Source organism: Pan troglodytes, chromosome 3 (assembly GCF_028858775.2).
Source record: "Pan troglodytes isolate AG18354 chromosome 3, NHGRI_mPanTro3-v2.0_pri, whole genome shotgun sequence".
Lineage (NCBI taxonomy): Eukaryota > Metazoa > Chordata > Mammalia > Primates > Hominidae > Pan > Pan troglodytes.
In genome coordinates this window covers 152,669,941-152,697,873 of record NC_072401.2, presented here as the reverse complement: position 1 = coordinate 152,697,873, position 27,933 = coordinate 152,669,941, and the positions used below count along the sequence as shown (strand labels likewise).

The following is a 27,933-nucleotide window of genomic DNA, read 5'->3' as shown; positions in this document are numbered from 1 at the left end:
TTGAATTTAACAAAGGTAGTCTTGTTTTATTTTTAGGTTGAATTACAACTTATCATTTAACTTTTACTCATCAGTATGGTTGCGTTATTGGGATAATTGTTATCTTTGTATTTTTAACTGTTTTTTGCTTCTGCAGTGGTATATGGTTACCATAGTACACATCTATAACCGATGGAAGAATAGTGAACTTCGATGTTATGTGAATGGTGAGCTGGCTTCCTATGGAGAGATAACATGGTTTGTCAACACTAGCGATGTAAGTAGTTTCAAAATGTTGCAATGAAAAAAGTGATTTTAAAAGCATGAGCTTTTTAAACAAGAAAAAGTTTTACAACTTGAATATAAAATTCAAAGTATTACAATGGTAGATTTTTATAAACATAATTTGGCTAGCATGTTAATAGAACTTAATATGTCACTGAAATATTAGTCCTTGTTATAAAATCATTCCATATAGGTAGAAATAAGGATTTATAGCTAACAGTGGCTATATCTGGGGAGTGGGTCATTGGTTCATTTATCAAAATGAACGAGAGCTCCACTATAGGGTTCTGATCATTTTTCTGAATGAGTTAAATGATGCATGCTTATAAATCTTGCATATAATTCTAACTGCTATAGTTAACTAGTATGTTGTAACATTTACAGGTTTCAAAAATAAATCTATAGGTTAGAGTGAAATTTAAAAATTTAAAATGTTTTTCCTGTAATTATGTTCTTTTTATAAAAACTTGAAAAATGCAGACCAGGAAAATGAACATAAAGTACACTACCCATACACCATTAACTCCTCTTTTCATATCCTTTGCTACACATATATACATATTTTGTAATGCTAACCTTAAGAGATCAGGGTCTTGAATCAGACAGACTTAGGTTTGAATCTCAGCTCTGTCATTTATTGACTGCATGACCTTACCTAATCTATTAGGCCTTAGCATTTTTCCTCCTGAAAATGGACATAAAATATTCATACCTCAGAAAGTTGTCATCTGATTAAATGAGATAATATCCATAAATCTATTAGCAGCGTGCCTTATACAGAATGAGTGCTGAATGTTAGCTCTTTTTTAGTACAAAAAAGGGCTCATATGTAAGTATTGTTTTGTAACCTGTTTTTTCTTACATTAACTTTTACTGAGTGCTTTTTGTATTCCAGGCATTGTAATAAATAGCTTTATTTTCAAAAAGCTCCAGCAACCTTGCAAGATAAGCATTATTATAATCTTCATTTTACAGATAGGTGAAGTACAAAGAGGTTAAGTAACTTGCCATACTCAGTGGCATAGGATGCAGGGATTTGATCTAGGTTGTTTGGCTTGAGAACACATGTGTTTCAAACTTTTCTATATCCCCTAATGTCATTACATACACATTTTTCAACATTCTTTCTAATGGTTTTATGGTATAAATTATGTTAGTCTATTTAGATACAGTTTAGAATGGACAAAACATTTATGATAATATAGGTTTTTATTATTTCTGGAGTTTTTTTTTTGTTTTTTCCTAATTCCTTTTTTTTTTCTTTTACAGACCTTTGACAAATGTTTCTTGGGCTCATCAGAAACAGCAGATGCTAATAGAGTATTCTGTGGTCAGATGACTGCAGTTTACCTTTTCAGTGAAGCTCTAAATGCAGCTCAGATATTTGCTATTTATCAGTTGGGCCTGGGATACAAGGTAGTTTGCTTACTGTTTTGTGCTTAACCAATGTTAGTTCAGCTTGATTTGAAGGTGGGTTATACATGGAGAGTTTGGTTAATGGATACAAAAAAAAAAAAAAAGAAAAATGAGACCTACTATTTGATACCACAGCAGGGTGACTATAGTCAATAATAACTGTACATTTTGAAATAGTATAATTGGATGGTTTTCAACTAAATTGGTAAATGCTTGAAGGGATGGATATCTGTTCTCCATGATGTGCTTATTTCACGTTGCATGACTGTATTAAAACATTTTATGGGCCCCATAAATGTATACACCTAAAATGTACCCACAAATAAAGAGATGTGTGCAAATGGTAACCAGAGAAGAGTAGGAGTAGCTTACTTAAATTAGACAAAATAGACTTTAAGTCAAAAACTGTCAAAAGAGACAAAGAAGGACATTTTATGATGATAGGGTCAGTTCACCAGAAAGATAGAACAAATATAAATATATGTACTTAACATCAGAGCTCTCAAATATATGAAGCAAACTTTGATAGAATTAAAAGAAGTAGATAGCAACACCATTATAGTAGGACACTTCAGTAGTCAGCTTTCAGTAATGAATAGAACAACCAGACAGAAGATCAATAAGTAAACAGAAGACTTGAACAGCAATGCAGCCCAATGTATTTAGCAGTAGTATACATAACACTCGATGAAACAACAGTAGACTGTGCATTGTTCTTCTTCTTCTTCTTTTTTTGAGATGGAGTTTTGCTCTTGTTGCCCAGGCTGGAGTGCAATGGCATGATCTTGGCTCATTGCAACCTCCACCTCCTGGGTTCAAGCAATTCTCCTGCCTCAGCCTCCCAAGTACCTGGGATTACAGGCATGTGGCACCGCACCCAGCTAATTTTGTAATTTTAATAGAGATGGGGTTTTGCCATTTTGGTCAGGCTGGTCTCAAACTCCTGACCTCAGGTGATCCGCCCGCCTCGGCTTCCCAAAGTGCTGGGATTACAGGCGTGAGCCACTGCACCTGGCCTGCATTTTTCTTAAGCACACACAGAACATTCTCCAGGATAGACATGTGTTATGCCACAAAACAAGTGTCAGCAAAGTTAAGATTGAAATTATACCAAGTATCTTTTTTGACCACAATAAAATGAAACTAGAAACCAGTTGCCAAAGAAAAACTGGAAAGTCCACCAATTTTTTAATGTAGAAAATGTTTAATGTAGAAATTAAACAACACACTTAAAACAGCCTTTGGGTCAAAGATAAATCACAAGGAAAATTAGAAATATCTTGAGAGAAATCAAAATGTAAGCACAACCTACCAAAACTTACGGGATTTAGTGACCTCAGTCTAAGAGAGAAGATTATGGTGATAATGACTGATCATTATCACCAAAAGAAAGATCTCAGATCAGCAACCTAATTTATACAACATGGAACTGGAAAAAGAACAACAAATAAAGTTAACGTTAGCAGATAGAAGGAAATGATAAAAATCCGAGCAGAAATAAATGAAATAGAGCAGCAGTCCCCAACCTTTTTGGTCCCAGGGACCAGTTTCATGGAAGACAGTTTTTCCATGGACCACGGGTGGTGGGGGCGCAGCAGGGATGGTTTCGGGATGATTCAAGTGCATTACATTTATTGTGCACTTTATTTCTGTTATTATTACATTGTAATATATAATGAAATAATTATATGACTCACCATAATGTAGAATCAGTGGGAAACAAAGCAGAGCTTGTTTTCTGCAACTAGACGGTTCCATCCGGGGGTGATGGGAGACAGTGACAGAGTATCAGGTATTATATTCTCATAAGGAGCACGCAATCTAGATCCCTTGCATGTGCAGTTCACAATAGGGTTCACCGTTCTATAAAAATCTGATCTGACAGGAGGTGGAGCTCAGGCAGTAATGTGAGTGGTAGGGAGTGGCTGTAAATACAGATGAAGCTTTGCTTGCTTGCCCACCGCTCACTTCTTGCTGTTGTTCCTAACAGGTCATATACCTGGTTAGGGACCCCTGGAATAGAAAATAGAAAAGCAGTGAGAAAAAAATCAGTGAAACTAACAGTTTTTTTTTTTTTAAATTAAACATCAACAAAATTGACAAATTCTTACATAGGCTAAGGAAAAAAGAAGAGCACATAAATAAGTAAAATCAGAAATTAAAGAGGAGGCATTATAACATGCCACAGAAATAGAAAGAATTATAAGAGAATGCTATGAAAAGTATATGCCAACAAATTGGATAATTTAGAAGAAATGGACAATTTTCTAGAAATATACATCCTACTGAGACTGAATCAAGAATAAATTTAAAAAATCCGAAAAGACCTATAGCTAGTAAGGAGATTGAATCAATAATAAAAAACTTTTCAACAAAGAAAGCCAGGGACTAGATGGCTTCACTGGAGAATGCTCTCAGTCATCTAAAGAAGAATTAACGCCAATTCTCAAATTTACAAAAATTTTAAGAGTAGGGAACATTTTCAAACTGATTTTATGAGGCCAGTGCTACCCTGATACCAAAGCCAGATCAAGATAGTACAAGAAAGAAAACTATAGACTAATATCCCTGATGAATATTGATGGAAAAATCTTCAATAAAATACTAAGAAATTGAATTTAACAGCACATTAAAAGAATTATACACAATGTCAAATTAAGATTTATTTCTGGAATGCAAAGATGGTTCAACATGGAAATCAGTCAATGCAATGTACCACACTAACAGTGAATTACAAAATCCATATGATCATATATCAACTGATACAGAAAAGGATTTGACAAAATTCAACACTCTTTCTTGATTTAAAAAAAACCTAAAACACTCAACAATCTATGAATAGAAGGAAACTACCTCAACATAATAAAATATTGTATATGAAAAGCCCATGACTGACACAATACTGAACAGTGAAAAACTGACAGTTTTTCCTCTAAAATCAGGAACAAAGCAAGGATGCTTATTCTTTCCATTTCTATTCAACATAGTATTTGGAAATCCAGTTAGAGCAATTTGGCAAGAAAAAGAAAAGGCATCTAAATTGGAAGGGAAGAGGTAAAATGATCTGTTGGCGTATGGCATGACCTTATATCTAAAAATCCTTAAAGATTTCACTGAAAACTGTTAGGACTAGTAAATGAATTCTGCAGAGTTCCAAGGCACAAAATCAATACACACAAATCAATTGTGTTTCTATTGTAATAATGAAGTAGTAATGAACAGTTTGAAAATTACACAAACAATTTCTTTTACAATAGCATCAAAAAGGATAAAATACTTAGAAATAAACTCAACCATGGTGGCAAAAGAGCTGTACCCTGACTCCACCAAGGAGGCAAAAGAGTTGTACATTGAAAAGTACAAAATGTTGCTTACAAAATTTAGGAGACCGAAACAAATGTAGACATCCCTTGGAAGATTTAATATGCTAAAAATCCATACTACCTAAAGCAATCTACAGATTCAGTACAGTTCTTATCAAAATCCCAATGGCATTTTTTGCATAAATAGAAGCACAATTCTAAAATTAATGTGGAATCTCAAGGGATTCTCAGAAGCCAAAACAGTATTTAAAAAGGGGAACAAAGTTGCAGGCTTTACACTTCTGGGTTTCAAAATTTATTACAAGGCTATGATACATAATGAAAACAATGTTAGACTTGCTTAGACACATAGGCCAAGGGAACACAATAGAGTGTCCGGAAATAAACTTTTGCATATACGGTCAAATGATCTTTGACAAGTGAGGCAAGGCCACATACTGGGGAAAGGACAATGTGTTCAACACATGATGTTGGGAAAACTGGATATCCAGATGCGAAAAATAAGAAAGAAAAGTTTTATACTTAATTCATATTGTATATTGTATATAAAAATGAGCTGAAAATGGATTAAAGACCTAAAAGTAAGATGTAAAGCTATAAAACTCCTAAAAGAATACACAAGGGAAAAGCTTTACGACATTGAATTTGGCAGTGATTTCTTGACTGTGATACCGAAAGTACAGGCAACCAAAGCCAAAACAGACAAATAAGATGTTGTCAGAGTTATAAAGTTCTGCGCATCAGAGGAAATATCCAGCAGAGTGGAAAGGTAACCTACAGAGTGAGAGAAAATATTTAGCAATCATATATCTGATAAGGAGTTAATATCCAGAATATATGAATCCTGTAACTCAACAACAACAACAACAACAAAACAATTAAAAATGCATAAAAGAGTTGAGTAGACATTTCTTTAAAGAAGATATAAAAATAGCCAATGAACATATGAAAAGATGCTCAATATCACTAGACATTAGAAAAATGCTAATTTAAACTACAGCGAGCTATTGCCTCATCATTTAGGATGACTACTTAAAAAAGAAAACAAAATAACAAGTGTTGGTGAGAATGTGGAGAAATTGGTACCTTTGTGCACTGTTGAGGGGAATGAAAAATGGTGCAGCTTCTATGGACAACACTATGAGGTTTCTCAAAAAATTAAAAATAGAACTTCCATGTGATCCAGTAATTTCACTTATGGGATATATACAAAATAATTGAAAAGAGGATCACAGAGACGTATTTGCACACAAAAAATAGGGTCACAAGGAGATATTTGCCCATCCATGTTCATAGTAATATTCTCGATAACCCAGAGATAGAAGTAACCCACATGTCCAGTAGCAGATGAATGGATAAAGAAAATGTGACAGACAACACACATGAACACACGGGACCATATTCAACCTTAAAAAACAAGGAAATCCTGTCATCAGCTAAAACATGGAGGAACTGTGAAGACATTGTGCTAAATGAAATGCTTGGGTCACAAAAAGACAAATACTGTATGATTCCACTTATATGAGGTATCTAAGAGTCCAACTCATAGAAACAGAAAGTAGAATTGTGATAGTCAGGGGCTGGTGGGGAGCAGGAAATGGGGAGTTGTTAAATGGCTACAGAGTTTCAGTTTTGCAAGATATAAAAGTTCTAGAGATTTGCTGTTGAACAATATGAATACAGTTAATGTTTCTCAATTATACACTTAAAAATACTTAAGATGGTAAGTTGTATATTATATGCTTTTGATCACAATTTTAAAAAAAGAATATAAGAAAAAAGATAAAATATGATCTATTGGTCACTTCTACATTTTTAAGGTAAGGTTTTAATATCAAGTTGACTTGATTTCCATTATATCTTTAAATTCAGCCAATTTTAGAAGTAAACGAGGGGTCCTCTTATATAATACTGTTAAAAGATTATCAATGGTCTGTCTCCTTAAAGTTTTACACCTGTGTTGATTTGTACTTAGATTCTCTTTTTGTGGCATACTATTTAACTGTTTTTAATTAATTCTTAGGGTACATTTAAATTCAAAGCAGAAAGCGACCTTTTCCTTGCTGAGCATCACAAACTTTTATTGTACGATGGGAAACTCTCTAGTGCCATTGCATTCACGTACAATCCACGGGCTACAGATGCCCAGCTTTGTCTTGAATCATCTCCTAAGGACAACCCTTCAATTTTTGTTCATTCACCACATGCACTCATGCTCCAGGTACTAACTGTGATCTTTTAAGAACATTTATAATGGTAATTTTTGATGTGTTATTGAGATGTATTTGGTAGCTTCTGTTAAACACATGGAATGTCACGTTTATAGTGTTTCTGTATTTATTGTTGTGCCTTATTTTTAATTGTTTTGGAAAAGAAATCATTGAACTCTTTACTGTGTTTTTGATCTTACAAGGATGTAAAGGCAGTTTTAACACATTCCATCCAAAGTGCAATGCATTCAATTGGAGGAGTACAAGTACTATTTCCACTTTTTGCACAGTTGGATTACAGGCAATATTTGTCTGATGAGATTGATTTGACTATATGGTGAGTGCCTTTATTTGTTTCTTCAATTGGCTGTGAGGGTTAATTTCATCACTGTTGAGCTATACAATATTTTGCCTTTCAGGTTTTGTTGTGTCAAAATAATTTAAAGAAACTTGTGAACTATAAACTGTATTACAAGTCCGTATTAATTATGTCAGTATTAACTTAAGTTCTTGTTTATCAGTAGGAAATATGGAAGCTGTAAGAAACACAGTAAATTGGTTTTAGAATAACATTAGAAATGGCAATAATGGGTTACTCAAAAATAAATACATTTTTTTGTCTAAATTAAAATTTTTTTTTACTACCCATTACTCAGAATGCAATAAGAAATTTTTAATTTCTGAAGTATTTAAAATTATTTGGTAATGATTTATTATGGAACTTAACTTTTCATATTTTAATTATTTATTACTGATTGCATTTATGTAATTGGAAGCCAAAATTTTAATAGTGTTATTGAAGTGAATTAGTCTTTTTGAAAAAAATTAGATTATACATTTAGCACATTTTTGTCTCTTGTGTTGTAGTCCTGAGTCTAAAAAAGACAAAGGGATATAAGTTCTAGGGTAAGTCATAAAATATAGGAAAGGAGTCTAAATTTCTCATGGCTATATATTCTAGTGAAACAATGTATAGTGAAATTATTGTTTCATTTGTATTGAAATTATTGTTTCATTTGTTACTTGAGAAATTTAAATACTTTTACATTCTCTCATTTTGAAATTCTCCCTTTGATTTTTGCTTTTATACATAACTTGATGTCTGCCACCAGTGTGTATAATAATGGTAATTGTCCTGATTATTTTCAGGCAACAATTTTTTTTAAAATAAAAAGTTATCAAATCTAGTATTTGTCAACTTATATTTTAAAATATATAAAATTAAATTACCCTGACATATTAATACTTTATGGAATTGTTTTGTGCTGTGTTCTAACAGGGTTTACTTACAGTTTTCCTCCCTCCCTCCCTCCCGCCCTCCCTTCCTTCCCTCCCCCTTCCCCTTCCTCCCCTCTCTGCCCCCTCCCTCCCTTCCCCCTCTCCCCCACTTCTCTCCTCCCTCCCTCCCCCTCCCCGCCTTCTCTCTTCCCTCCCTCCCCTCTCCCTCTCCCTCCCCCTCCCCCCTGTATTGAAATTGCTGGCAGTGAAAGCACTGATGTGGAGGAGGAGATTGGCTGCTGGTCATGCTTTCTCTCTCTCTCTTTTTTTTTTTTTTTTTTGTGGGACTTCTCTCTGAGAAGGCAGTAACAACTGATCTTTTTCCTTTCCTTTCCGGGGATCTTTAAAAATTGTAGGTAGTAGAGCATGGCTGTAGCCCCTATTCAGTTTTAAAAGTGTTCGAGACTGACTGGAGAATTACAATTTTGTTGTTGGGATAATGAACAAACTTCTTAAATTAGTGTTCAAGGAGCTCAAGTTTGCCTCCAAGTTAACTTTCTCATCTTTCTCTTCATGTGCCCTCTGCTCCATTCAGACTATGCAAGTCTGGAGCCCTAACACATTTTGAGGATTTACACCTTACTCTGTTTGCTCCACTGTCTTTTCTCACCTTTTGGCCCCTAACGCTTCAAAGTTGAATATACTTGCTTATCTAAGTTATATCTGTTCTTTAAGGCCTTAGTGTATTTTTAATAAGTATTTGTTATTGGTTGTTTTTGGAAGTTGCTCATTTTTCTCTATATCATGAACATTTGTCATTGTTTCTAAGTAATTCACCTATCAATGTGTTTGAGATAAAGTATATGAAATAAATATTTGAGTAACTCCTAATCCTACATTAAAAATCTTGTTCTGATGTAATGTTGGAAGCAGTTTTAGTGGAGCTTCAATTTCTTTGAAATGGAGAACTTTTTATTAAGGTGAATGGAAGGGTTACATCTATCTAACCTAATTTAAAAAAAATAGAATATGTTTTTTTAATCATCGCCTTTTTAAAAAATTCTAGTTCAACCTTGCTGGCCTTTGTCATGGAATTGTTGAAGAACTCAATTGCTATGCAGGAACAGATGCTTGCCTGTAAGGGCTTCTTGGTAATAGGATATAGCCTTGAAAAGGTAAAGTATGAAATATTTTATGTTTTTGATTCTTAATTTACAGGCCATACATTTGTTCTCTAAGTGGCTAAGGAATTCTGTCTGCAAGAATGTCTCCTTGGTTACAGAAAATTACCCAAACTAAAATAACATTTTGTTGTTTTACCTTGCCTCCATTCCTCTATCAAACAAATGTGATAGTGAGCTTCATGGCATCTTTAACTTTGAGCATAATTTGTGGGCCAATTTTTTTCCTGGTAGGGACAGCCTGTAATTCACTTACTTTTACTTGAATTTGTGGTAACATTTGAACTACTTTTTTTGCAGTCTTCCAAATCTCATGTTAGCAGAGCAGTACTTGAACTTTGCCTTGCATTTTCAAAATATCTGAGTAATCTGCAGAATGGGATGCCCCTGCTCAAGCAATTGTGTGATCACGTTCTTCTTAATCCTGCCATATGGATTCATACCCCAGCCAAGGTAATATATATCTATATATTGATATTGTTTTACTATCTTTGCTGTTTTTGTGCGTTAGGAGAGTGATAATTAAGAGGATTTTCTTTTTTTTATGTACTATTATGCAAGACTTCAGTGGATTGCTTTTTTTGACTAAGCATCCTTTTTTACTCTTCAGGAAAAATTGCAAATTGTGTGTGTGTGTGTATGAATATATACAAAGAATATATACATACATACAAAGAATATATTCTTTGTAAACAATATCATTTTAAAAGATACAGGTATAGTTTTTATTTTCTGAAATTAAATGAAATAAAGTTTTATTTGGGAGAGACTTCATTTACTAAATGTAAATCAAAGTTAGACAGTTTTAATGTAATTATTAATGTTTCCTAGTAACTGTAGCTTTGTTCCATTGTAAATATCCATATATATTTTTTCTTTTTTTCTATTTCTTAAGAACTCACCCTGCTCCTGCTCTCTCTCTTTTTTACTTCACACTTTTGCCTTCCAACATGATGAACTACTGAGTTTCATTCTTATAGGTACCACTGAAATGTCACTTTTTCTTTGAAGGCATGATATACTAGTCTCATGTAATCATTTTCATTTCACATTAATTCAAATTATGAAAACATTTGTACAAATTTCTTTTTCAGTTTTGTAACAACAAACCAATTAGTTCTATGTGAATGTAAATGAATTTGTGGTAAGGTATATGAACAAAATCTTTAATAAATCCTAGTGTTGTAATACATTGTCCTAAAAATTCAGTAGTGGCAGTATTAAGCATAACTTGAAACAGATCATTTTATTAAATTGCATAATTGTATCCGTCTTATCTACAATTTTTGTTAGAAGTCATGTTATTTCAAGCCCAGTTTTCCTCTCTCCCCTTCTGCCTTTTGGCCCACTTGCAGTGTGTATCATTGTTTAAGTTGGAATAGCACCTACTTATTCTAGTTGTCAGAAAAAAGTCTGCAGACTTTTTTGCTTTTCTAGAGTCTTCGTATTTTATTTTCAGCTGGTCTTTTCAAATGTTAAAGAGAAAAACAGCTGCTGACTCTGATTGCCATTTGGAAATAATCGAAACAGGCAGTTGGAGGTTGTAGCTTTTTATCTCCAGGTCAAATTTGACCTCATTTTCTTCCATGACCCTCAGTCTTACTTCTTTTTGAGGATTGTTTCAAGTTACTTTTTAAATCTTTTACTAGATACTTTTTTGTCTTACTAATCAGCATATTTGTAAGGCTTTGTGTCTCTTTTGATGTGGTCAGAAAGCCTCTTATTAGATACTTAGTTGGAGGGGAATTAAAAAAAATTCATCTTATGATTTTCTTAGTTTCCTAGTATTATTATACTCTATTTCTTATCTTCTACTTTTTAATAACTTTCCTCAATTTCCTTTTTAGAATTTGCAGTTGAGTTGATAATATTAGCATTTTCTCCTGTTTTAGCCATCTGCTTTATGTATCCACAAGGGTTTTTATCTGCTTTTATTTTATTGTAAAGACAGTCATAAAAAAGGGCAGATCCAAATTTTGTTTGACTTGAAGGTCAAATGTTTATCATGTGGGAAATTTTTTAAGAAGAAGAATACAATATAATGCATACAAAATTAGGTTTAGGGTCTTGGAAGAAACATTTATAGATCAGTGGTCATAAAGTTTAAGCTTTATCAGCTTCGTGGTCAATCCACCTCTGGTTAAAAGTTGAAGGTCTGGATGTGTGGATGTGAAAAGCTTTGCTTTTGGAAAAGGGAGCTACCAGTGATTTATAATTTCCATTTATCTTAGATCTGCTCAGAGAACATCTTTTTAATGACCTAGCAGGAGAGATGAATTTTCTTGTCTACCATGGTCCTTCATTTACTCAACAAATATTTGTTGAGTGACTACTTTATGGTGGGCACTGTGGATATGGTGATGAACAAGATAGACTTGATACTTGCCCTCATAGAATTTAGATTTAGTGGGAAAGACAGATGTTAACACACAATTTGTGTGGCTATTGGAGTACATAATGAGTGAATGAGGGAAGGTTTATTCATAATTAGCATATGAGTAATCTTGAGGTCTTTCATTCATCTCTATACGTTGCTACTAAATTCTGTTTACTTATTTTTTTGACACAGGGTCTCACTGTGTCACTAAGGTGGGATCTCAGCTCACTGTAACTTCTGCCTCCCCAGCTCAGGTGATCCTCCCATCTCAGCCTCCTGAGTAGTTGGGACTGTAGCTGTGTACCACCACACACAGCTAATTTTTGTATTTTTTTGTAGAGATGATGTTTTGCCATGTTGCCCAGGCTGGTCTCGAACTCCTGGGCTCAAGTGATCTACCTGCCTCAGCCCCCCAGAGTGCTGGGATCACAGGTGTGAGCCATCAGGCCCAGCCTCTGTTCATTTTTCTTTTACCACAGTATCATTCTCAATAGACTGACTTTCTCCAGTTTTCCATTTCTTTGTCTAACTTATAACTATTCTGCCAGAATTCCAACATGTTCTTTTCACGGCCATGGCTCAGTGCAACCTTGAACTCCTGGGCTCAATCAGTCCTCCTGCCTCAGCCTCCTGAGTAGCTGATACTGCAGGTGTGCGCCACCATTCACAGCTAACTCTTTAAATTTTTTTGTAGAGACTAGGGTCTTGCTTTGTTGTTTAGGCTGGTCTCGAACTTCTGGCCTCAAGCAATCCTCCTCTCTCAGCCCCAGAAAGTGTTGGGATTACAGTCTTGAGCTACCATGCCCAACGCCAATATTTTCCTAACATATGACTCTTATAATTTCTTAGCCCCAGCAGTTTTAATGGTTTCCCATTGTTCTCAGAACGAAGTAGTCCTTTATCTAAGGATTTCATGTCAATTCTTATTTCTAGATTTTCTAGCTTAAAAATGGAAATATCCTCAGTGGATAGGGAGGTACCAAAAGGTTTCCCTACAGTGGTGGTTCTCAGTCTTGACTGCTGATAGAATCAGTTGGGGTAGGTTTTTAAAAACAAGCAAAAATAGAATCCCACCACTTCCACTGCAGATTCTGATTTCATCAATCTGGTGTTATCCGTGGAGAGTGTCCAGGTTCTTGGTGTCTTGAACAAAGGATTGGACAAAATGCACAAAGCAAGGGAAGAATGGAGGAACAAAAGCAGAAATTTATTGAAAATGAAAGTACACTCCACACTGTGGGAGCAGGCCTGAGCGTAGGGGCTCAAGAGCCCTGTTACAGAATTTTCTGGGGTTTAAATAACCTTTAGAGGTTTCCATTGGTTGCTTGGTGTATGCCCTATGTAAATGAAGAGGATACAGTAAAGTTACAAAGTCATTTACTCGGTGTATGCCCTATGTAAATGGAGAGGATATTTCCTGTCATAGCTGTAGCATTTCCATTTGATTTAGTTCTAGGAAGTCCTTAGGTTCGCTGCCTCCAGACCCTATTCTCCTGCCTCACTGGGATGGGACTCAGGCATCAGTATTAAAAAAAAAGAAAAGTTTTTCAGTTATTTTAATGTGCAGTCAAGATTGAGAACTGTTGTTCTAACTCTAGAGAAACCTTTATTTCAACCATCATTTTTCTTGCTTGAAATTTCCTCTTGTATTCTGTCTATTCTACTACTCATCTTCAAAGCCTATCTTAATGCCTACTTTATTAGTGAAGCTTTTCTTTACTATTTCAGTTTATCCTATAATAATTTATCTGTCCTCTGAATTAATAATATTTCATAGCTCTATGTCACTCAATTACATATTGCTTCATGACTTTTTTCATGTTTTGGTAGGCATATTTATTGTCTTTGATTTGTTTTGCTTAAATATAAGTGTTTTTTAAATCTTTTCAACTGTATTTCAGCTACTTAGGGACAGCATATGTGCCACTGTATTTCCATGATACAGTGTTATGCATATAGTTAGATGTAAATATTTGCTAAGGGACTGAAATAACATGGTTAAGAATTTGAGGCATGTCGTATTGTCTCAATGACAAGTGGATTGGGCCTATCAATTTGAACAGCAGTAGCTACATCAAAATAACATTTTGCGGCAGGTCAGTAGATCACAATGTATGTGTATGTGTATAGATACATATATGGTTTTGTGAATTATAATGATCTTCCAAGCCCTGCTTTTAAGTGGTTCAGAACCTGCCACTTTTTAGCATGTTAGATTTATTCACTGACACTCTAATTCATTTAGCCTTGATTGTTTATTTGCAGGGCACCTGGAAGATAGGTACCTACTTTTTGCTCTCTAAAGAAATCCCTAGGTGACACTGAGGTACCTTGCAGGTTTGAAAAGGAAAATGCCCTCATTGTCCAGGAAGGTAACATAAAGGTTCAGTTATAAATGATCAGTAGTTTGGTCTATGGTCAAGGGAAGAATATATATCCTATACTTACAGTTGTTCAGCTTATAAAATATACCCTCTAGCAATAAAATGAATTGATTTCAACATGAGAGTAGAGCAAAAGCAGTCGTTATTTTTGCTGCTTTAAGTAATGGATTATAGTTGATGAGTTTCAGACCCATAATTTCACTGAAAAAAAAATTTTTTTTTTTGAGGCAGGGTCTCTGTTGCCCAGGCTGGAGTGCAGTGGTGCTATCTCGGCTTACTGCACTCTCTACCTCCTGGGTTCAAGCAATTCTCTTGCCTCAGTCTCCTGAGTACCTGGGACTACAGGTGTGCACCATCACGCCCGGCTAATTTTTGTATTTTTTGGTAGAGACGAAGTTTCACGATGTTGGCCAGGCTGGTTTTAAACTCCTGACCTCAAGTGATCTGCCCGCCTCAGCCTCCTAACATGCTGAAATTACAGGCGTGAATCACTGGGGTGGGCCAATTTTTTGTTAAGATGAAATGTGCAGTGGTGGGGTAGCACTTGTATTATTTCTTTCTCTTACATATGAAGAGGAGATATTTCGAAGTTAATATAAACATATATAACTTCTTATGTATTTTTTTAGACTATTTACTTTCAATGAGATTAGTAGAATCCTTTCCTAATTGGGGGACATGATATACATGTTGAGAGATTATAATGTTATGATTAAAATGCTAGATTGGAATGTTTCTTGTAATGAACTACTGTAATAGAATTCTGTTTTTCTAATATTCTTCAAGGTAAACTTTATATCTTTTTCTGTGGTTTTCTTTCTTTTGGTTTTGTTCTATTTATTTTTTCCTTTTGAGTTACCAGTACTTTTTCTTTTGAGTCATTTTAGCTCCTGATTTTCTGCAAATGTTGTATTTGAAAGAAATTCTAGCTTTTTCAAACAACTATGCATAGATAGCATAAGTATTAAGTCTATTATAAAGAAGTTACACATGCTTAGGAATAATTGCTGATTGCTAAATAGGAATCACAAAGTTATTTTCATGGAATAATGCAGCAAAAAGTTTCCATATTTGATAATGCTGCTATAAAAGAAGAAATTACCTGGTTTGGTTTTATAAGGAGTGTGTGTGCATGTGCTTGTGTGTCAATGAGTATGTGTTATCTAATATGGATATTATTATCAGGCTCAGCATCTTACTTTTTGGAAGAAGCGTGGTGAAAATAAAACAGCCTGGAAGTGTTACTGGAAACAGATAAAATGCTGGTGGGGTTCTCTAAGTTCTTCATTTTTATTCTGTAGGTTCAACTGATGCTCTATACTTATCTGTCCACGGAATTCATTGGTACAGTCAACATATATAACACCATTCGGAGAGTTGGAACAGTGCTTCTCATCATGCACACGCTGAAGTACTACTACTGGGCAGTGAATCCTCAGGATCGAAGTGGTATCACCCCAAAAGGATTAGGTATATAATTTCTGTCTGTATATTACTTTACACAAATGCAAATCAGGATTTAATTTTTCTTTTTGTTTTAACCAGTACTATCATATATTTGGGCAATTTTTCTATATTCCATTATGGCAAAATTTTATTTTAATCTCATTGATAATGTTAATAGTTTGTCCTAAATTGTGGTTTCTAGAGTTTAATAACTTGCTACTTGTGTGGAAGAATACTACTTGTGCTGGTGTGAGTTGTTTGGGGAGCTAATATGACTAGGATGGTTGTTGTAAGACACTGAAAATGCCAAGAAATTCTTAATTAGTTTTTAGTAATTGATGCTGAGATGGATTGTCACAATGAGATTCCTTGAAAATGGTGTTTTGGGAATATGGTGGTTTCTTGCAGAAGTAGGAGTTATCTGCTTCTCTTAAAGATATAATGAAATTACAAAATGTTAGCAATTATTTTCTTACATAATGAGGACTAACTTGCTGAAAGGGTAATTATTCATTCATCATGTCTAGCAGTTCATATAAGGGGTCAAAATAAAACTTTTGACATATAGTGGCTCTTTTGGTTGTAACTATAACAGTCTCCTTGGAACTGGCTTACATCAAAAAGGGAGGTAATCAGCTCATATAAACTGGCAGTTCCAGATACAACTTGATAAAGGTATTCCGAGTATGACCATAGGACTGAATTTGTCTCACTGCACTTGCCAATTCTTCTGTGTTGGCTGTTTTCACATATTCGCTTTCTTTGTAGTAGCAAGCAGCCGGTCCCCTTTCACATCCGTAACAACTTAAATTCAGTGTAAGAGCATCTGCCTATATAATGTATTTCCAGTGAAAGTCTCTTTTAGTCTCTCTGTTGCTCATTGGCTTTGATTGTATCATGTGCCCATTTTTGTGGTTGTAGTTGCTCTGATTGCTTAGAAATGGAGGCATCCCCTACGTTGAAAGACATTGTCTGAAAGTGAAGATGACTTCAGTCACTTGGTAAAAATTAAGAGCTGTTGCTTGAAATTAAGAAATAGATGCTGGGGAGTCAATAACATACATTCTGATTGCAGTAAGAGGCTTTCGTTGTTTAGTGATTTACAAAGATTTTCACATTTGCATACTACTTTTTATATCACTTTCAAAATAAGCTTGGTTTAGCCTCAGAGAATCTGGTACCTATAATTTAGCAAGCTATGAACTTTTTAAGCTGGCAAGGTTGTGGCAGATCCAGAACCGGGTCAGAATTTTCTCATGACTATTTCATGGTGCTGTAGGTGTATCATGTACTGTCCTAGGTGCTAGTTTTGTATTCTCGCCTGCCTTTTATAACTGATTAGTGACCTTGGGAAAGTCTCATTCTTCAAATGAGAGAGCTGGACAAATTTTGTGATCCTATTCTAACTCTAGTCTTATTATTATTATTTTTTGTCTAGGAATCACATGGAACAAATTTTAAACAATTTTCTTCCTATTTTCATTGATCTGTTCAAAGTCATGGTGGTCCTATGCTTTGGTGGTCTAAGAACTATCTATAAATAGTGATTAGTGGTGGAAAAATAATAAAATATATGAGAAAAACAGGTCCCTAACTTAGGATCTTAGAACAATGAGTGTTTGGTTTCAAAAGCTTTCTACTTGGAAATTATATGTTTGAGACATGAAAATTGATTTAATGTGAGCCATGTGTGACCAAGGACTTTTCTAAGCAGAGAAGGAGATGTCAGAGGCAGTTAACATAATATTTCCCTTCTTCTTGAATGATATCGTGTAGTGAGGCATTCTTTTTGAGATTTTTGTGTTAGCTTATATAATGATAACAGTAGAAAAATTTTGTCATACTGAATTCACATATAATAATAATGTTGGAAGTTTAGATTTTCCTTTGTTTTTTTCTTTGTAAACTTCTATTACCTTACTAATACTCTCAGAGTCTTAAAATACGTATATTATTATTGAATACAAATTTTATTTGTTACCTCATTTTTATGTTTTGGACATTCTTTGACCTATTCAAAGTACAAACGTCTTCATAGTAGTTTCAACATAACCTGTTTGTATGTTTGAAATATTGTGTATACAGTGCATGTAAGATTAAACACTTGTCTTTCTAGAGGCATAAAAGGTCATTCTGTAGGAGACCTACCTTTATATTTCTTACAAACAAATGGAAAAGCTGTTGGGAATGAGAATTTTATACTTTGACAGCTTTGAGGTCCTTTAAATACTAAATGTGTATGTGTATATTTTTTTAAAAGATGGACCGCGACCTAATCAAAAAGAAATGCTTTCTCTACGAGCATTCTTGTTGATGTTCATTAAGCAATTAGTGATGAAGGTGAGTTCACATTGCTTATTCCATAGCATACTGTGTATTGAAGGTTATAATTTCACATGAAATAGAATCTTGGTTTTTTTATTCTTTGCTTGGTTACTGTGGTTACACATTGGAAAATACTTTGAAAGATATTTCCATGTTTGTTTTGGTTCTTTTTTGGAGCCTATATGGATGTAAACTGTTGCAGAATTAGGGATTGGTAGTTGTATTTTATGTTATATAAATTTGTGTAGTAGCTCAAGTGTGTTCACTCATTCAGCAAATATTTACTATGTTTCTGTTAGTATTTGGCACTAAACTCCTGAAGGAGATTTCATTTTTAGCAGGCTCCTTGTAACTGACATTCAGATTTTGAGAAATAGTATTTCTGTATAAATGTACCAGGTAGGTGTATGAGCCTTTAGAAGTGGTCACATTTTGTCCCTTTTCATTCTATTACAGGTAAAGTAAAATTTAATATTCTAAAAAAGGCATTTTGGTTTTATAAGATAGCAATATATAAATGTAATTGTTACCAATATTTTTTTAGTATTTTCCTATATGATTTTATAATGCTTTATTAGTTGTCACATAAGATTATGGCAAGTGAACCTAACTTTTAGTATACCTTTCAGATTCAGATACCTTATTTCCATGTATTAAAAAAAGTATCCTTTGAATTGTCTTTGTTTTGTTGCTCGTTCCTGATGCATACTGTTTTTTGTTTTCCAATTTCTTTTCTTCTTGTGGTGTTTTTTTTTTTTTAGATTGCAGCTTTTTTAGTGATTAATATACTGATAGAGTAGGTTGAAAATTTTCATAACGAGCTCATATTTAAAAGTGCAGTGTGTTTTTCTTTTCCCGAGTGAGATTACTATTTAATTTTTAGGTACTTGACATTTTAACTTGATAATTTCAGAAACTGTTCATTGTATTCTCCACATTTAATTTCAGTCGAAAAGATGTCTTCTGTATTTAGAGGAGTAGTAGGTGTGGATATTACTTTTTAAGTTATCATTACTTATTATTTTTGCTGACTTCAGGATCCTGTAGCTTTAGTAAGTAGGCTGTCATATTATATAAGGTGTTGAAAACAGGAAGCTGATGTTAATTGACCTCTACATGTTCTGGAGTACTGATGTCTTTAGTGCTTCCCCAAATTTTTGTTTTAAATTTAGATTGTCTATTACATTATATTTTTATATTTATAGTAGCTGACCAACTTGACAAATCTATGTGTATAATTTCTCTTTAAACATTTTTTTACATGTAAACGTAAGATACCTGTATTATGTTTTTGAAGGATTCTGGAGTAAAGGAAGATGAATTACAGGCCATTCTTAATTACCTACTGACTATGCATGAGGTAATATATGAATTTTATATTTTGAAATTTTAATTTTTGAAGCTACATTAGACTTTTTAAAAGTAAAAATTTAAAGAAATCTTCAGTAATTATGTAACTGTAATGGGGAGTAAATGTGTCTACTTAGGAACTAAGCCCTAGCAATTTTTATTTAAATATCCTTTATTACCACAAGATGAATCTTGAGAATCATCATGAAAGGCTTTAAAAAGTACTAACATTAGATTTCATTGAATTAATAATAAAGTATACCAAAGCATACTTTCAGTGTATTTCCAGAAACCAGTGTAACAAATGAAAAAATAGATTACGAAAATGACTAAAAATGATTAGGTTTTAAAAATTCATAACACAATCTTCCTACTGACTTTACATATTCAGATATTAAACAGCTCATTTAATGGTATTTAAAATTATGTGTTTGAAAAGGAGGTTGAAAATTAAATAGGTGCTGGAGAGGATGTGGAGAAATAGGAACACTTTTACACTGTTGGTGGGACTGTAAACTAGTTCAACCATTGTGGAGGTCGGTGTGGCGATTCCTCAGGGATCTAGAACTAGAAATACCATTTGACCCAGCCATCCCATTACTGGGTATATACCCAAAGGATTATAAATCATGCTACCATAAAGACACAGGCACACGTTTGTTTATTGCGGCACTATTCACAATAGCAAACACTTGGAACCAACCCAAATGTCCAACAGTGATAGACTGGATTAAGAAAATGTGGCACATATACACCATGGAATACTATGCAGCCATAAAAAAGGATGAGTTCATGTCCTTTGTAGGGACATGGATGAAGCTGGAAACCATCATTCTCAGCAAACTATTGCAAGGACAAAAAACCAAACACCACATGTTCTCACTCATAGGTGGGAATTGAACAATGAAAACACATGGACACAGGAAGGGGAACATCACACACCGGGGCCTGTTGTGGGGTGGGGGTAGCAGGGAGGGATAGCATTTGGAGATATACCTAATGTTAAATGATGAGTTAATGGGTGCAGCACACCAACATGGCACATGTATACATATGTAACAAACCTGCACATTGTGCACATGTACCCTAAAACTTGAAGTGTAATTAAAAAAAAATAAAAAGAAAATTAAATAGGTTGAAATATCTGTTTTTATTTTTTAGCACCAGGAAAATGCAATATATGTCAGTTGCAATCTAACTAAATCATCTATTTTTAGTTAGATTTTTACCTATAATTAGTAAAACTTAGGAATTGATGGAATATAATATATCACAGCATTTTAAATGATAATTTATACTCCTATATTATAATTAATACCTTGTGAATTAATAAATATATTTTAGAATGGAGTAGTGCCCTCTTTAATTTTTAAATGAGGGATAATGATTGGATCTCTTTGTTAATTCAGGTATAAAAGAATGGCTTAAATTTTGTGATTGAGTAATATTTGACTTAAAATCATTAATGATTATGATATTTTTTCCTCTTGAATAGGCAATTCTATTAATTTTTAGATTTTTCTGACCAAATATAATATTTGAAGTTTTCAGGTGAATTTCATAGTGATCTATATATGTGATGTTGTTTTTATTAACCCTAAGGGACTGAATAAAGTACTTTATATGAGATAAACTGGAAGTCCCAGTGATTCCTTATTGTTAGGAAAGTTTCAGGTCCTCTAAATAACACTTTCAATGATTCAGTGTCCTAGCTCCAGATCATCTGTTTAACTTAATGAAAATTCGGTATACAAGTAGCTTCCACAGCAAAAATTCCAAAGCAGTGAAGGAAAACTAGAGTCAGGGCAACCAAGTTAACTAAACTCTGTTAGCTGTTTGCCTTTTCCTTTTTGGGTCAGTATTGTCCAAGTTGGCTCTAATGATATGCATACATATTGGTATATGCAACAAAGGTAGTGAAGGATTTTCATGAAGTTTTTTCGGGGGTCTAGAACTCGTTTCTTGTGCTGGTATTCTGTAAATGTTATCAAATACTACCACATATTAGTGGTATGTTGACCAAGTAAACATTTATTGGTTATCTTTATCTTTATAGGGACAGTAGATAATACCGTATATGAAAATGATCCGGTTATCATTTCCCACAAAGTGTTCTTTTAGAACTGGTTTCTGGAGAGGCACAGTGAATAAAACATTCCAGATCAGATAAGTTTAAGAAATGATACATAATATCTTAGCCCTACCACTACCACCAGATTTGCAACATTTAGTAGCATTTTAGAAGCTCTAATATATTTTTCTGTAATAAAGAATAACCCTTCCCCACAATTTCTTGATATATAAGCCTTCCTTAAAAAAAAGTCATGTTGGATATACTGTTTCTAAAGGTTATGTTTTACAAAATCTTGATTCAATATAACATAAAAGGTATTTTATTTCTTTGATGAAGAAATTGTTTCGAGGCCGGGCGCGGTGGCTCACTCACGCCTGTAATCCCAGCACTTTGGAAGGCCAAGGCGGGTGGATCACGAGGTCAGGAGATCGAGACCATCCTGGCTAATATGGTGAAACCCCGTGTCTAATAAAAATACAAAAAATTAGCCGGGCGTGGTGGCGGGCACCTGTAGTCCCAGCTACTCGGGAGGCTGAGGCAGGAGAATGGCATGAACCCGGGATGCGGAGCTTGCAGTGAGCCGAGATTGTGCCACTGAACTCCAGCCTGGGCGACACAGCAAGAGTCTGTCTCAAAAAAAAAAAAACAAAAAAACAAAAAAACAAAGAAATTGTTTTGAGGTCAGGTGCGGTGGCTCAACTTGTAATCCCAGCACTTTGGGAGGCTGAGGTAGGCAGATCACTTAAGGGCAAGAGTTCGAGACCAGCCTGGCCAACATGGTGAAACCTTGTCTCTACCAAAAATACAAAAATTAGCCAGATGTGGTGGTGCACTCCTGTAGTCCCAGCTACTAGGGAGGCTATGCACAAGAATTGCTTCAACCTGGGAGGCAGAGGTTGCAGTGAGCTGAGATCACACCACTGTGCTCCAGCCTGAGTGAGAGAGCGAGACTCTGCCCCCCCGCACAAAAAAAGAAATTGGTTTGCTATTTTATGTATATTTGGAGTTACAGAGGTGAATGTTTACATTTAAAGAACATAATTTGTTAAAAATAAGTATATATCACACATATGTCTACTTATATTTCTAATGTTGAAATTTCTATTTCAGAAGTATTCATTATTCAACTAAGTTGTCTTTTCCTCATTTTTTAAAAAAAATTTCTAAAATGATTATAGGATGACAATCTAATGGATGTCCTACAGCTGCTTGTTGCATTAATGTCAGAACACCCTAACTCTATGATTCCTGCTTTTGACCAAAGGAATGGGTTACGGTAAGAGTTAATATATCAAGAGTTTTTAATCTATTTCATATAAGGGATTAGTTTGGAAATATTTGAAAGCTTCTTAAATATGAAAAGGATTATTTAAACTTACATATGAAATGAGTTTATAGCATGAAATGAGTTAAGATTTAAGACCCATTTATAATCATGCATTTTTTTCAATGAATCTTTAATTATAGAGGCTGTGTTACTATTTGTTACTATTTAATTTGTGAAGACAGATAAATGATTCCAATGTTTTGTATGGTGAGTGCTATTATAGAGCTACTGTATTGTTGACTTCTTTAGCAGAATTATCTTTAGGTCCTAGATAGTATTAAATAGTGTTCAATTGAAATCCAAGACAAGCTCTCTATCCTTCCTTTAAAATGTCACTTCCTCCACCTCCCACTTCTGACTCAACATTGTATTTGTGTGCTTAGGCTGCCATAATCAAATACCATAGATTGGATGGCTTACACAACAAAAATTTGTTTCTCACAGTTCTGGAGGTGGGAAGTCTAAGATCAAGATGCCAGTCGGGTTGGTGTTTGGTGAAGACTCTCCTCTTGGGTTGCCTACATCCTCTTCCTTGCTGTGTTCTCATGTAGCAGAGAGAGAAAGAGAGCATGAGTGAGCTCTCTCGTGTCTCTTCTTACAATGACGTTACTCCTATTGGATTAGGGACCCACTCTTAGGACCGCATTTAACCTTAATTACTTCCTTAGAGGCTCCCTCTCCAAATACTAATGATAGGGCTTCAACATAAGAATTTTGGGTGTATGCAAACATTTGGTCCATTACAGTCATCAACAACAAAAACAGAATACCTCTATTTTACATATAAGGAAGTTTAAAATCTTTTGTTTAATGAGAAAGTGGGCAACAAAAGTTTAGCAACTAGTTTTGCTTAATCATCAGCTACAGAAACTAATTTAATTATCTAGTTATAATAAATTCACACAGGGATTTTTGTTTGTTTTTGAGACAGGTCTCACTCTGTCACCCAGACTGGAGTGCAGTGGTATGATCACGGGTCACTGCAGCCTTGACCTCCTGGGCTCAAGGGATCCTCCTTCCTCAGTCTCCTGAGTAGCTGGGACTACAGGCGTGTGCCACCATGCCCAGCTTATTTTAAAAGTTTTTTGTAGAGACAAAGTCTCACCATGTTGCCTAGGCTGGTCTTGAACTCCTAGGCTCAAACGCACATTGATCTTCTATTACAGATTCTTTATTTGGTATTTTTTAATGTTCATTCTCTATAAGATAAAAAGTGTCTTTATTCATTATACTTAAGGGGTTTATTTTCAGAGTTCTCCAGGGAAACAGAACCAATAGTGTGTGCGTGGGTGTGCATGCACACACGCATGAGAGAGATTTATTTTAAACAATTGTTTTACACAATTGTGGAAGCTGGCAAATCCAAAATCCATAGGATAGGCAGGCTGACTGGAGACCCAGGGAAGGGTTGATATTGCAGTTCAAGTCCAAAGGCAGTCTGCTGAGTGAATTTTCTCTTTCTCCAAGGCAGTTAGGCTTTTTTCTGTTAGGCTTTCAGCTGGATAAGGTCCACATACAAAAAATCTGCTTATTTAAATGTTAATCTCATCCAAAAAATACCTTCAAAGAAACATCTAGAAAAATATTTGACCAAATATCTTGATACCATGGCCTAGCCCAGTTGACACATAAAGTTAAGCATTGTAAGAGGTAAATTTACAGTTTGTTATTTATTTATAGTTTTGCTGTCAAACAAAGTACTCTTTATTTTCCCTCACCACTGTCTAATAATTATTACTTTGAACAAGCTTGCTATGAACATTCATGTACAAGTATTTGTATGGACATATGTTTTCATTTATCTTGAGTATATACCATACTTAGGAATGTAATGGATAGGTCGTATGATAGCCATATTAACACAAAACAAATGAGGCTTATAAATACTTGTTTGTTTCTTTGTACACATTTCCTATCTAATAACTGAATTTCAGAAAAAGATTTAAGGGTTTATGTAAAGGCTTGGCAGATTTTTTTCTTTTTGGTGCCAGAGTATCTAATTTTATAACCTTATTTTCTGTGGATATAACCTGTATTTGTGTGGATGTGCTTTAGTGTATTTTGTGATTTACTGTATAGGATTTTACCACTTTTTAAAAAAAATAATTGCAAGATAGTATCATAGACATTTAAAAACTAGTAAGAAGAATTATTCTATTGAAAGTCTGGGCAAGGAAAGTCTATACTTTATACTTTTAGTGTGTGAATTTTTGGTTCACAGTCTTATCTCAGTTTCACTACATGTGAATAACTTCATTGTCCTTGTGACTAACTCATCTTAACATTCACATTTTGTAATTTTTTAATTCCTTAACTTTGCTACCCTTACTGCCATTCTTTGTAATTTATCCATTCCTATTTTAAAAACCTAGACCTTTTTATCACTGGCATGTTTTCACATCATAAATTTTAAATTATAATCTTACTCTTTAATCAAAACCATCTATTTCCTCTTTTTCTAATATCGCCCTTTCCAATGCTCTTCAGCCTCATAGTTACCTTCTGTCCTGTGATCTTGCTTTTTTTTAATCCTAGTGTGTCATACTGTATCTGCCATTGTTTACTTCCTTCTTAGCCTGGCTATTTGCTGGAAGTGGTTTCTAACAAAAACTTCCGTCTGCCCTTGTCCTGTTAGATTTGCTTTTGAGAATTCTGATCCTAGATTAGTCTAGGTAGGCACACTCTAAGCTAAACCTTGGCTGGTGGGGAAATGTCATGCAGTGTTGTATGTTGAAATTATTATAAATTCATGATCTACACTTCTATCATTGTTAAACATTTCTTTGTTCCTTCAGATACAATTCTAAATTTTTACAACTCTTCCTGTCAGCAGTGACAGCCTCATCTACTTCATTAGAGCTATTAGGAGGGAATTATTTCAACTTCCATCTTTTTTCCCCAAAGGTGTATTTTAGAGCACGTTCTTGTTTATTTACTTCTAGTACAGTAGCAGTAGATAAGATCTTCTTCCCGTTTATGGCTGCCCTTCCATTATTGCTCTCGATCATATTCATTTTTATTTTTTCTATTTTATTTTTATTGCTTTCTTTGGCTGACTCTTCTATAATGATTTGTCTTTATAAATAAAATTTTGTTGTGGCACTGTCACTCTCATTATTTTAAATATTGTCTGTGGTTACTTTCCTGCTATAACCACAGCCATTCTCATTCTTTTAAATATTGCCTATGGTTACTTTCCTACTATAACAACAGAGTCAAAGAGTTGTAACAGAGATGATATGGCCCATAAATTCTAAAACAGAGGTCCCCAGCCTTTTTGGCACCAGGGACTGGTTTTGTGGAAGACAGTTTTTCCACAAACTGGGGTTGGGGGTGGTTTCAGGATGATTCAAGTGCATTATATTTATCATTTGATTCTCATAGGGAACATGTAACCTAGATACCTCGTATGCACAGTTTACAATAGGGTTCTACTCCTATGAGAATCTAATGCCACAGCTGATATGACAGGAGGCAGAGCTCAGGCAGTAATGCTTGCTGGCCTGGTGCTCACCGCCTGCTGTGTGGCCTGGTTCCCAACTAATTTTTGTTGGCCAGGATGGTCTCGATCACCTGACCTCATGATCTGCCCGCCTTGGCCTCCCAAAGTGAGGGGATTATAGGCAGGAGCCACTGCACCTGGCCTGAAAGTGTTTTTTTGATGAGATTAACATTTAAGCCATTTATGCCAGAGGTTGCAATTTTTTTTTTGTGGAAAATCAGACCTTGGCAATGACCTTGAGCAGTAGGATATAAATAACTCCCACAAGCTTAGTGTTCCAATAATGGAACACTAGACATAAATAGGTTAAATTGGTGGACTTTGAGTAAAACAGATTATCCACTGTAATATGTCTGGACCTCATCTAATCAGTTGAAGGCCTTAATAAAACAAAGTCTGATCTGCCCCAGGGATGAAGGAAATTAGGCTGGCTGACTGCCTTTGTACTGAGAATACAGTTCTTTCCTACATCTTCAGCTTGCTGGTCTACTCTTCTGAGTTGAGACGTACCAAGCCTCCATAACTGCATGAATAAACTTCTTGAAATCAATCTCTGTCTCTCTCTCTGTCTGCACATCCTCTTGGTTCTGTTTCTCTGGAAAAACCTAGCTAATACACACAGAATAGTTGTAGGTTTTATTTATTTTAATCCAGTCTGACAAAGTCAGGTTTTTTCCAGTATGTTTAGACCATTTATGTTTAATGTAGTTATTGATATTGTAATTATTTTCATCTACCATTTTATTTGTTTTCTGTTTATCCCAGTGTAATATATTCCTTGTTTCTCTTTTTCTATGTTGTTTTTATTTGAATTTTAAAAATATTCCCAAAATTTATATTTTGAGTTTGGAGTTTATCTCTTTGTGTAACTTTTTTGGTGGTTGCTCTAGAGATGCCAGTGTATGTAATTTCACAGTCTACCTAGTGTTAATATTTTACCTCTTCAAATAAAGTATAGAACCCTTGGAACTGCTCAGATCCCTTTAACTGCCTCAATTGTCCTTATTATGTCTGTATATACATAAGCGCCTCCAGACAGTTAATAAGTTTTACTTTTACTAGTTATATATAGCTTAAAGTTTTACTTTCACTAGTTATATATAGCTTAAAGAATTGAAGAGAGAAAAAAGTTTCTACTTTTATCCAGGTATTTACAGTTTCTTTTGCTCTTTATTCTTGAAGAAATTCCTTTAGAAGAAGAACTTCTGCTGAAAAAGAACTTGTTGAGCAGTTTTGACAGAAACAATTTTTAATTATTTCTTCTGAAAATATATTTATTTGACCTTCGCTCTCCAAGGATATTTTTGTTGTATGTAGAATTCTGTGTTTGTAATCATTTTTTTCCTTTCCTTTTTCCTTACCTTTTTCCTTTCCTTTCTTTCCTGTGTTTTTCTTCTGTTGGCTGGTGTCCATGGTTTCCAATGAGAAATCTGTGGTTATTGAAATCTTTCTTTGTTAAATATAATGTTCTAGATTTCTGCACTTGCTTTCAAGACATTTTCTTTAGGTTTTTGTTTTTTAGAATTGGGGTCTTAC

The 27,933-nt window shown here is 34.4% G+C and overlaps 1 protein-coding gene across 11 annotated transcripts in view; it reads left to right on the top strand.

Annotated features, from left to right (window-relative positions):
• The window catches only part of LRBA (LPS responsive beige-like anchor protein), a 761,353-nt gene that overhangs the window by 103,170 nt on the left and 630,250 nt on the right, over positions 1-27,933 (top strand). For 8 of the 11 annotated variants that reach the window (XM_063809071.1, XM_054683898.2, XM_526701.8 and 5 more), the window contains exons 8-17: positions 137-256; positions 1,534-1,680; positions 7,027-7,224; positions 7,417-7,550; positions 9,498-9,606; positions 9,913-10,065; positions 15,675-15,843; positions 18,080-18,159; positions 19,442-19,504; positions 22,747-22,844. In XM_063809071.1, coding sequence (XP_063665141.1) covers positions 137-256; positions 1,534-1,680; positions 7,027-7,224; positions 7,417-7,550; positions 9,498-9,606; positions 9,913-10,065; positions 15,675-15,843; positions 18,080-18,159; positions 19,442-19,504; positions 22,747-22,844 — 1,271 coding nt within the window. Of the gene's footprint in view, positions 1-136; positions 257-1,533; positions 1,681-7,026; positions 7,225-7,416; positions 7,551-9,497; positions 9,607-9,912; positions 10,066-15,674; positions 15,844-18,079; positions 18,160-19,418; positions 19,505-22,746; positions 22,845-27,933 lie in introns of those variants that run through there. The other 3 variants (XM_063809072.1, XM_016952358.4, XM_054683899.2) reach the window with 3 other exon arrangements.